Raw genomic sequence first — 12,170 nt, 5'->3', positions numbered from 1 at the left:
CCCTTGCATCAGTGCTTGGCTCCTTGGTGGTCTCTCAGACTTGAAAACTCAGGCATAACAATGTGCATAACAATAATGGTAGGTTTTATCTGTTCAACCTGTGCCTCGGAAGCAGAACTGGGTATCAGGATTCCAGTGCAAGTCCTTTAGTTGGAAGCGGAGATTCCCAGAAAGCAGCAACAGACAAGCAGGAAAATGAGCTGGGGGAGAGCTGGGCAGATAATCAAGGGGTTATCAAGCAAGGCACTGTCTGGGCATCTAGAGCTTCTACCTGCTCCGGCAACTCTGGGATACAACCTAAAACAAATGTTTCATTTAGCCCAAGTAAGGCATGAAGGAATGCTCCATCCGAGGGCTACTTCTGGGCTGTCCTGCATTCCGGTAGAATGGGCTCTGCAGACCAGAGAAAGCCCAGAGTTGTGCAGGCTAGAAGTTGGGAGGTGGGCAGGCACACACAGGTTGCAAGTACTAAGAGCAGAGGTGGGGCACTGTCTATGCAGGGCAGACACTCTGCCAAGATCCTGGCATGCTTGCCTTCATGTATTCCTCAAAGCAACCTGATGACGTGGCTGCCATATTTATCTCCAGGGACAGATGAGGGAAACTGAGACTTGGCAAGGCAAAGCAACTTGCCCATGGCTATGGAGCTAATAAATGAAGAGCCAGGACTGGAACGCAGATGGATTTCATTCCAAGAGTGTGCTCTAACCCTCTTCATGCTTTGTATCCAGCTCAGGGTTCCTGGGGACATCAATCTCTCAGCAAGCCCATGAGACCTAATGGTTAAACCTGAGCCTTCTGAAGTGGGTCCCAGGAGCAAGGAGGGGAGGGAATAACTTAAGATCTATTGAAACATAATAATTTACTCTCTCCGTGCTAATCCTCTCTGGACGCCAGTTTTAGCTTTGTGTTGACACTGACAAATTAAGGACATGCTCAGCACTTTTCCAAGAGTAAACAGCAAATTCCACAAGCTCTTCTAATCATTTTTCTCTTCCAGGGTGAAATCCCTTAACTAAACACGTCTGCCCAGTGAGTGAACTGTTGCTGGGACCTTGCTGACCAGATCATACAGGTTCCTTTACATTTCAAACCCCAGCAACTGCCTCTCTCCCAGAGCCCTGGGTCTGGCAAGACACCAGCTGAAGAGAGGCCTTCCTGATGCCCCCTGTCTGGCTGCTCAGGAGGACAGGGCTGCCTCTGAGTGGATCTGGCTCTGGTCCCATGACAGGTGTTTGTAACAGGCTGATCACATGAGAGCTGCCCTTAAAGGGGTGTGGGATGGAGAGAAGGTGAAGATCAAAAACCTACCATTTACCGAGCACCTACTATGCACCTGCAACTCTACAGATGTGGAAACTGAGGTCAGAAGTTCTCTGACTTGTTCCAAAGTGCTGAGCTTGTGGGTGACAGGTAACTGTCCTCACTCCTCATCTGGGTGTCTTGCCTCGTCATCAAACATCCCATTGGGCCCTGGCAATGACTTCCCTGTACCCCGTGTGTTTGAATTGCTAAACCCAGGCTAGCCCTGAAGAGAATGAAATGAGGGAGCAACACCCCTTTGCTTTTTTCCTGTCTCTGCTTCTTGATTTCAAGCTGACAACATAAAAAAGGAAAGGAAGACGCGGAGCCTGAATCCATCTGAAGGCTTTCCAGGGCAGCCCCCTGCCACAAGAGGCTATTTAAATTTATGTTAATTAACATGAAATAAAAATAAAGAATCAGTCCCTCCATCACACTAACCACACTTCCAGGGCTGAGTGGACATACACAGGCCAGCAGACTGCCTACATACACAGGCCATCAGAGAACGTTTCTACCAGCACAGAAAGTTCTATTAGATAGGGCTGGCATATAAAAGTGGAGTTGTTTCACAGCCAAAAAAGCAAGGGATAGTCTTGAAGAGACAAAAATCACCCCTGGGGTGGAGGTGGACCAAGAGCTTTGACATGCAAAGCTGCCTCTTCTTGGACTGGTATGCGGGGCAGGGGTAGCGGAAGGGGCCCCCTCCACCTCCTGCTGGTAGCCTGGCCCTTCTGCCCTCTAATAACCGGCTGTTGCAGCAAATAGTTTATTCTTTGGCTCTCAACAAAAGCAATCTGGGCCCCACAGGGGCACATCCAGAGAAACTACTCCAGATATTAAAATTAAATAGAGAGAACTGGAAGGAACTCAGGCCACAAGGAAATGACATCCCTTGGTGAGGCCCCTTCCAGACAACTTCCTCCCCCGGGACTGAAAGGGGAATAGACCACGTGGTACCTGGGCCCTCCCCAGAAAGACCCCCCACCTGGCTGCTCCAAGAACACATCCAAATCAGCCTTCCTTTAAGCTCTGGGTGGAGGAGGGTAGTTTGGGGTTGGGGTTGCAGAGCCCAGACTCCTCCTTCAGAAGCTGCCCCAACGTCTGTATTTGCTGAGGGCAGGACTGTACTTTGATCATGTTGACTGGTTAAGAACAGACCCAGAAGGCAACTAAGTCTGGCTGGTGACCAGCTGGCTGGGAATTGAGAAAGAGTGAAGGGTACAGGGAGAGAGCCAGCAGAACAGGTGCACAAAAGAGGCCAGCATGGGAACAGTGTGGAAAGGGAGGGCAGAATGGATACATCCAGGACATCTAGGCATTCTATCTGTCTGGGAGCCCTGGAAAACCAGCAACATCGAGGCAATATGGAATGAACCTAGAAAAACACAATTCCAGAGGGAGCCTGGTATTTAAACAGCCATCCCCCCGCCCCACCAACCCTGCTGCCTCATATCCCCATCACTTCCTCGGATGCCAACTGGTTTCCTCCCGCAGCTTTGGAGAGCAAGCCAGGTCATAATGGAACCATGAGACAGAAATTAGCAAATTCCTTGAGTTTAAAAAGCAGGCTGATCTGGGAACAAGATGGAATTTGGTTGCAGGCTCACAGAGCCAGTTTCCCTAAATTCCCAGACCAGATTAAAGAGTCCTTGGGCTAGAGAAGGAGGAAAAGAAATATGGACAGGAACTGGGGTACAGGAAAGTCCCCATGCTTGGGATCCAGCCCCGGACACCTTTGGGCTGGAGATCAATGGCCCTCACTTCCACTCCCAGGGAGCCCTGGCTTGACGACCCACCACAAAAATCTAGCCTCTAATTCTGAAATGCTCCAGCCCGTATAGAGCCCACCTCCTGTGAACACACATGAACTCCTAAAATCAGCACTGGATATAGGAGTGCAGTGAAGACCGAGATGTGGACAAGGGAGTCCCTACCACTGGACAGATTGGGCCTGAGGCAGATGTATTCTCTGCCAGGGACCTCTCAGTGGCTCATGCATTCTTTTGCTGCCTTGGGAAGCCTGGTGTGGCCCCAGTGGAGGCGACCCTAATGCTCCACAGAGGAGGAAGTCCCTTCTGCATGCACAGGGTTGACACCTGAGTTCCAGTGGGGCTTCTCCAAGCATACCCAGGTTTTAGAACACAAAGATGGGCATTAGAAACATTCTCGTTCCTAAACCTTTCCTGGCTGGCCCATGGATGGTCTGAGCTCCTGGACAAGCTAATGAGCCCATCTCCCAGCCAGATTCACTTAGCAGGATTTGCCTTCATAAGGGCTATACATTCATTTTTAGACTGTGATCTGTTAGATCCCCCAATAACGGGTCCGTGATTAAAGGAGTGAGACTGATATAAATCAAAGGTCAAGCAAAGCTTTATTTTGTGCCAAACATCAAGAATAAAACTGAGCAGCCAGGGCCATGCCTCTTACAGAGAGTGGCGACCCTTCTTTGTTTCACAGACTAGCTTTTAAGGGCAAAGGCCATGCCGGCGGGCCTGGCCACGCACAGGTAGCCAATGAAATTGTAACACACAGAGAAAGCTGCACAGTGATGCTAGGTGACCAACTGAATTACAATTTACCCTATAGTAGACATTTGACTTAGCCTATCACCTTGGTTAGAATTGGCGCCCAAAAGGCTCCCAAAGGGCAGGGGCCCATACTCCTTGGTAACTAGGGAGACAGTATGCAACCCCCCACTGATCGGATGTCTCCAACTGGCTTGACCCACCCTTGTATCTGGGCTTTGTTACCTGGAGCTGGTTTCCAGGATTGTTTTTAAGTAAATCCCCTGGAGGAAGGGAAGCAGGGACATTTTAAGGGTTAAACAACAAGGTTATTGTTTAACCTTAATGGAAGCCTTTAGCTAAATAGGTCCTTACATGATCCTTTATACGACCTCTCACACACACATAGAAATATGTGTAACGGAAGAGGGGAATTACATTAAAAATGTGAAAAGAAGACTTGAAGCTTAAGAAGAATATTTTTGAATGCTGACAAGGTACACAGAGGGTATTAATTTCTGCAATGGAAATTGACTTACTAAGGACAAGCCCATTTTGAGAAAGAATTTCAAATATTGATTATTTAAAGCTTCTTTTACTAGATGAGAAAAGCTTTTACTAGCTTGTCTTATAATCTCAAAGATTCAACTATCTACCAGGGGGATGATTAGCAAATTTCACAAGATATTCTTAAATCACAAAATTATTCACAGGCCTCTCTCTCTATTTAGGGCAGCCTCCATGGGCTTATAAGGTGCAAATTTCCTCACTGACAGAGAATACTGCTTTAGTGTCTCAACATTATAACAGATTGGCTATTAAGGAGGTTCTAAGACCAGTGTGTTTTCTTGGGGATATTCACTGTTGATACAGTTATACCAATGATGACTTTCCACACTAGCAAAGAATCCAACCATGAAGAACAGTCAGAAGAAGCAGAAGTATTTTTTAGGGCAATCTTGGGATTTAGGGTTTTTGAAATCCACAAAACCAGACGGATTCAAGGGAAAATGAAAACTGCAGCCTTTGGAAAGTTAAACCAGAAATGGCTATTTGATTTCCATGAAGCTCACAAAAGAGGGGAAAGCATTTCTGGGAAAGTCAAAGAAAAAAGAGAAGCAAGTTGTGAAGTGAAGATTTAAAAGACTGTTTTGGGGTGTCTTCAGAAGCACCCATGTCCACAGACCAGGAATCGACCAAGGCTGAAGGCTACGAGCTCTATGGAGCCCCATGTGTAAAGCAAACCCATGAGGCCCAACTGGAATGGGGAATTTGGAGTTTGAGTGCAAATGAAAAGTTTAGTCAGGTTTCAGAGTAAGATCTGAAAGGACTGGGTTCTCCGGTCTAGATCCACCATGACCATCAGTGAATCCCAATGAAAGGACAGCCTCAGACCCTCTCCCTGGGGCAGGCTGGGGTGACAGGTCACAAGTCTGGGGCCTTTGCCTCACTGGATGGGCAGACCCTGCTCTTCGGGGGCCCAGAGGCAGCTAGATGACATTCAGTCCCTTACACCTCCTCTTGATGGTCATGAACACCCATGCCTGGGGTGTTCTTAGGGTATTTAGACTCTGGGACCCCTGCCCAAATGGCCCTGAGCCTTTCTCTGTGGCCTGCCTGGGTCTTCGTCACCTGACTAGAGCATAGACCATGCTGGGTCATCTCTGGCCATGCCTGACCCTACTCCCTACGCAAGGAGGGATGGCAAGGTCAGGAATCTGCTTCCCCCTACTTCCCACTCAGCAGATGAATCACCTCATGGGGCCTACCAGGTGATCCCCGCCCCCACCTTCCCTGTCTTTAGTTTCTGTTCATTCCGACGTCCTGCAATCTCGAGTCTCTACCTCTTTGATCAGAGGCTTCCCTTTCCTTCCTAGAGTTCCTTTTCTCCCTTTTTTGGAAAATGCCAACCTACCCCAGTCCAACTGCAATGACTGGATCTCCTCAGCCTGGAGACAGGGGAGCCTCATTGGTGCCAACGGTGGCAGCTGGAAACCATATTAATTGCTCTGTGTGTGTGACTCTCCTGAAGGGCAGGGAGGATGGCAAAGAGTCTACTTTATATGGTGTTTTCAGAGAATGTCTTTGCTAAAAAAAGATTTCTTGTGCCTTTTCTTCAAGAGGAGAGTTCTAGGAAGTTGGGGCAAGTGGGGAAAGCTCTAAAGAGTTGATTGCTTTCACCACAAGGGGAGTCAAGCTGGGAGCAGCTTTGGGTCCAGGGAGGCTAAACATCTTGTCAGAAGCCACAGGCAGAACAAGGACAGCGGACCTGGGCTCCACACCCATGCCCCCAGTGTGGTCTGAAAAGGAAGGTGTTTGTCCCTTGCCCTTGAGTTGTGGTGGGTTTGTGACAGTAATACAATCTTGTAGAAATGATGCATGTGACTTCTGAGGCCAGAGCGTTACAGGCCACGGGGCTTCCTCCTTGTTCACCTAATGTCCCTCTCCAAGTACTGGAGTGCCACAGGGAGCCATGACGGAGAGGTCACTGCAGCCCGGACACCAGGCTCCAGGGCGGAAAAACCCTCTTGGGAGGGGTGTTCTCCAGCACCAAGGGCTCTAGCCCAGCTGCTGGGGTCACTGTCAGCCATCTGGATTGTCCCTTCCCAGACCTAGGTCCGGTGGCACAGCATTCCCTTTGTGCCCCTTCTAAACTCCTGACTCACAGACCCAGTGAATAACGGAGAGTGGTCATTGGGTATGTCACTAAATTTGGAGAATTTGTTTTACAGCAATAAATAACCAAAATGGAATTAAGAGCATTTCGGGGGAGAGTGAATACCACAGAGACAGGAAAGCACAGTGGCGTACCTAATCCAGGCCTGGGTCTGGGTCTTTCTGATTCTGCAGCCACTCCTTAGATATATTTTCACGTACACACCCTCCCCACACTCTCCAAACAGGGGCAAAGAAAAGTGAGAACCCTCTATGCCCTGGTTCTTCCGAGGAAGCTCTAGGGCCATGGTGGACATTAGGAATCAGAACAAACGTTTTTTTGCTCACCTACTCTAGGTCAGATGCCGTGTCAGCGGCGTGACACGTAATCTGTTAATTTCACAAATACATTGTCACTACCGTGTGCCAGAAATGGGTCTGGGAAAGAAGCCATGTGCGAGACCATGCCCCAGTTCCCCTGGACTTGCATGTGAGTGAGGCTGATGGACAGGAAACAAATAATGATAGCATAATATGTCAGATAGTGATCAGTGATACGGAGAAAAACAAAGCCCCAGATGGGGAAAGATGATGGCATTCTAGAGAGGCTGGTTAGTAAAGGGTTCCCCAAGAGGGTGACACTGGAGGAGAGAGAGCAAGTTAAATAGTAGACAGCAAATTTTGCTGACCTGGGAACCCATGGTTTAGACTCTGATATCAAGGAAAGAATACGTTGTTATCTTCCAGCTTATGAGCCTGCAGCCTCCTACAGAAGGTACATTTGGAGACTGCCCTCCATGGGGTTCGGAGGACCCACGCCAAGGTTTCATCTCGCTATGCCCACCCACCACTGGCCAGGTCTCCCCCTCTGGACCCTCCAGCAGAGACCCAAAAGGGGTACTTACGCAGAGCACGTGGAGAACGACCGCCCCCTGTCTTCGATCCTCGTTGGTGAAGATGTCATTGGGGAATTCGTGCAGGGCTGAAGAACGGAAAGAGAAAACCAGCTCAGAACAGAGGATAATATTTTCAGCTCTGGAAGACTGGGACAGTCGTGCCTGTCCTTGTTTTAATGCAGAATCCATGAACTTGGATGAGAAAAAATCATATCTTTACATTCACACATCTCTACCTGGAATTTAGTGTTTCCTTCAGGTAAGAAAGTAGGCAACAAACCTCAGGAGTGTGAGAAGCACAAGAGACTCGGCCCCCAACAGATATGTTTTCATGATACGTTATCCTATATACCCACAGCAGCTCTTGCTCACCGCTGCAACACTGGGAGGCAGTTAGATCACCCCTTGTGATTTATAGTGTTCATGAGAGCGGAGGTCTGTAGGCTTCCCTGCATTACCAAGGGGGTCCATGGGACACACAGGATTAAGATCCCTGTCCTAAACTGTCCCTCCTTTCCCACCAGGACTCTCTTGGCTTGGGGCCTTGGGCCTGATGCAACACCTTCCCTGGTCTTTCTTACCCTTTCTGAATATGACCCACATTTGCCACCCCTGAAATGGACTATCAAGCACAGAGCTGCTCATGCCTGTCTCCCTGGTCCCAAGCCTTCCTTACTGGGCGATGAAAGCCCCAGTCTATGCATTGGCAGTGCCAAGATGGTCCCTACTAGAGCTTTCTTCTCTTCGCCCACCCTTTTATACTTTGCATGTGCTCATTCACTTAGTTACTAACTCCCGAGCAGCTACTGTGTGCCAGGCCATGCTCTCACTGCTAGAAATTTGACAGTCAGCATTGTTGCGTAGGTGTCATATTCTTAACAGACAGGACCATTTGTTATTCCTTGAGCACACCTTGCATTTGCTTTCTTTTTATGTCTTTATCTATACAGATTGTACCATCAGCCCAAGATATCCCCTTCCCCAAGTGATCTTCTCTCCCTGCCTTTCATAAAATCCCATCAGCTTCAAGGCCAGAGCCTTCATAAGGCCTCCTGTAGGATCCATGGCTCTCGTCTCTGGAAGACACATCAGAGCAGGCTCTGTGGAAAGCTGTACATGTTTCCCTGCCCTTGGCCCCATTATTAGCAAGTTTGGCCAGCTGATGAAAGCAGACTTTCTCTCGGAGCTCCACAAGCTCTCCGTCCATCTCCAGCACGCAAGTGGGACAACTATCACCAGTGGACAGGGAAGATGTACAAGATGACACCTGCTTGCCACATGTATTGTTTTGGGTTTTCCCCAAAGTAGATCTTCAGTCAAGGATTTGGGGATACATAGCTTATTTGGAGGTGACTCCTGGACACGCTATGAGCGAGGAAGGGGAGGAGACCAGGGAAGGAAGGGAGTCAAAGACAATAACATTGATGAGTGAGTGGGTGACCACACAGGACACCTGGGGCCCAGTCCCACTGCAGATCCAGGGAGATGGCACAGAACATGCCTCTGGTTTGCAGCTTGTTGGCCAGGCAGTTGGCCCAAGATGCAAGTCTCTGGCTATTCCTTGAAAAAGTTCTGCTCTCTGCTTCCAGGGCATCACCAGATAAAGACACCACATAACTCTTTCCAGAGCCACAACAGTGGTGATATGGCCTGAAGCTACATCCAGCATATGAAGCACAGATCACCTGTACATGTCACAGGTGTGATCACACATGCTAGTTTTGTCCTATTCTTCATGTGATGAAGTGGAGAAGACAAGGAAAGAGAGGGAGGTCGTGATCTGCCCACACCCCTCCAAGTGACTCTCCAAGCTGAAGCTATTCCAAACAGGCTGCACTGAGTCCTCCTGATCAATGGATGGGAAAAATGAGGGCAAGCCTGGAGGCTTTCACTTTGAAGACCAAATGACACGACAATCTGGAAATTACCAGAAGGGGACAAGAATTCACAGAGCAAGCTTGAAGTTTGTCCGTCAGGCCCTGGGCACTGCAAGGATTCCAGCCACTTTACTGAGGAGTCTCTATTCTAGCATCTTCCCTCTATGGGCCTAATGTTTCTGGCTGGTGTGCTCTTGTCCAGTAAGCAGAGGTAGAGGAGGCCCTCCAGCCTCCCTGGTGAGAAACCCTTCGACTTCCTCCTCCCTGAAACTTCCCTGCTGCCCACAGTACCCAAAGAGGTTGGATCCGGGGAGACTTGATATTTGTAGCCCCCCAGTCAATTCCTGCCTGTCCTTCTTCCACACCTCCTGGCTCTCCTTGTGCATACAGGATGTCTTACACTCTTAGGAGATGCTTTCTCATACTTCCTCCTTTGAACCTCTCTTTGAATTCGCCTGAATAAATTTTAGTCCAAATAACTATCCCATGGCTCTCACCTTGCCCTCCCCTCCCGAAGTTGTTCAGTGTGGATTAGAAACCAAGAGAAATGTCCCTTTCTGTCCACTTCCCAAACCCAGGACACTGATGGTCTCCATGGGTCACCCCCATGGTGGGGAGTGGAGCAAAGGTAAGGAGAGGAAAGGCCCTGCTGGGTGATCTGGAAACCTTCCAGACCTGGCTGGTCCCCATGTCCACCTGGACTTGCCCAGACCATGCTGGAGGCTATGCCCTTGAACGAGGTGGGACCCACAGAGCCAAGTGCTGGCTCAGGAAGGGCTGAGGCGCTGTCCGAAGTCCTGGCCAAGCAGGCCACTGGCAAACTTCCTCATGAAATTGAACCTGGCTGGTCAGTGGCTGAGATAAGGGGTGGGTGTGATGGCAGGGGTGGGTGTGATGGCGGGGGTGGGAAAAGCAGAGGAGAGGCAGTTAAGGATTCTCAGATCAGTTTGCTTTGAGAACAACAACAAAATTCTTATTTGGTGGTTCACAGCAATGTGGAAAGAATGACCAGGTTCCGTATCCCCCAGCAAGCTACTGACATGGATCCCACTCTACTTATTCCTTATAGGTCCTTTGTGAAAACATGTATTGGGCTGGTGATGAAATTGTAACAATAATTTCAAAGAGCTAATGCACAATTTGCAAAGAAGGATAAATATATTTTATTTCGCTCCTATAGCATAGTCTTTTGGTGAAAGTGACAAGAAAAGATTTTTTAAACATGAGCTGGAGTCCCTCTCCTCTTGCCCTCCAGGCAGTAAGTTCTCCTTGAGAGGTCCCACATGCCTATGTTTTAGGCTGGGTCCCTCAAGAGCAGACCTTGAGACAGAGATATGAATGCCAGCAGTTTATCTGGGAAGTGATATCTGGGAGGAGAGAGACAAATCAGAAAGGGGCTGAGACAGTAGGCTCAAATTTGCTGGGGCCCCTCTGAGAGATGGTGTAGAATATGCCTCAGTATTGTCCACAAATGCTCATCCATCACTGTTGAAGGCTGTCCTAAACACTTTAGGGCTGACCCTTAACACTCCTCAACTCTGCACTTGGCTAACTCAGTGTGTACATGGGACCAGAAAAGGCCCCAGACAGAGTCACAGGTGCTTCAAGAAACCACCTGCATGTCTGTTGGCCATCTGAATGATGGCCACAATTCCTCTTCATTGCTCCCTCCTGTCTAATCTCATAGTACGGTTAGTGCACAGAGCTGGTGTCTAATAAGTGTCAGCAGGATGAAGAATGCTAAAGGAATCCCCAGTCCTGGATACTGACTGGGGATGGAATATGTCCATCTTGTCCACCTGGCCCAACTGGTCAAGAAGAGGGCTGCCAGCAGCAGCGGCTTGCTTCCTTGAGCCCAAGTTAGCTCCCTACCTGGCAGATAGGCCCCAAATACACCTGAGAAATTGTGTTTTCAGAACAGCTACAGCGTCCAAGATAACCTGTAAAGATACATTGTGGCATGCTGGACTAGAAGGTTCTTCCCAGTGCTTCTTGGCCTCAGTTTCCTCATCTACAAAACAAGGTAGGGCTGCTAGAGCATCCTGCAGAGCTAATGGTAGTGATGCCATTCCATATGCCTTCTATTTTTGGTGTGCTTCTTCACACCCAAATCCAGAGAACCAGGGTCATTTCTTGACCAAGGTGGGAGCTGGATGGTTACCCATCTCTGGGAACTTGACACTGCCCTTGGGCTTTCGGTTAGATTTTGCATAAGGGCCCAACATGGAGCATCAGGCCTGGGTTTGGATCCCACCTATACCACTTGTTTAACTCATGGGTTATCTTATCCTCTCTCAGAACCCTATTTCCTTCATCTGTAAAATGGGTGGGTGAATGCCAGCTTTGCAGGGTGGCTGGGGAGAGTGTAGGCAGAGTATATAAAATGTCTCCCACCATCTTCCTAGGCCACTTATCATGAGTCTTCATAATTATAACAATGATGGGATGCTGGTCCGGCCTGGGGACAAGGATACATTCTTTTCTGGTCTTGGAGTTGAAATCCTCCTACTGCCAATTCCCACCTGCTTTGTGCTGGCATCTGTTTCTCCAGGATGGTGTTTAGTCTGAGAGAGCTGTGTGAATGCATGTACCTCTAGATATATGCTTCCCCTGTTCAGGCTGCATTGGAGCCAAATGGCCCACATGGTGTGCTGGGAACAGCTACACATCCAATGGAGGGTTCCCCCAAATACCTTCAAAATCCTCAAAGTCCCTTTCTGCTCCTCTCGTTCTATCCCTCAAATTTCTTTTTAGTACATCTCGTCAGCTCATGGGAGCCAGCAAAAGCAAGCAGTGCTGTTCCCATAGAAACCACAGAGCCCTGAACAGAGTGGATCCCCCTTAACCAAGGCAACAGCAGTCAGCTGTCCTGCTTCTCCTGGCTGCTTTCCTGAGGCCTGAGTTTGATGAGTCCAAATGGAGGTTTGCAA

At 48.9% G+C, this 12,170-nt stretch overlaps 1 protein-coding gene across 1 annotated transcript in view; it reads right to left on the bottom strand.

Annotated features, from left to right (window-relative positions):
- The window catches only part of SLC24A3 (solute carrier family 24 member 3), a 483,939-nt gene that overhangs the window by 194,905 nt on the left and 276,864 nt on the right, over positions 1 to 12,170 (bottom strand). The window contains exon 3 of the mRNA XM_032351525.1: positions 7,373 to 7,449. Within this exon, the coding sequence (XP_032207416.1) occupies positions 7,373 to 7,449 (77 nt within the window). The remainder of the gene's footprint in view (positions 1 to 7,372; positions 7,450 to 12,170) is intronic.

Source organism: Mustela erminea, chromosome 7 (assembly GCF_009829155.1).
Source record: "Mustela erminea isolate mMusErm1 chromosome 7, mMusErm1.Pri, whole genome shotgun sequence".
NCBI lineage: Eukaryota > Metazoa > Chordata > Mammalia > Carnivora > Mustelidae > Mustela > Mustela erminea.
Note: the sequence above shows the minus strand (reverse complement) of the source record. Positions and strands in the feature narration are given on the sequence as shown.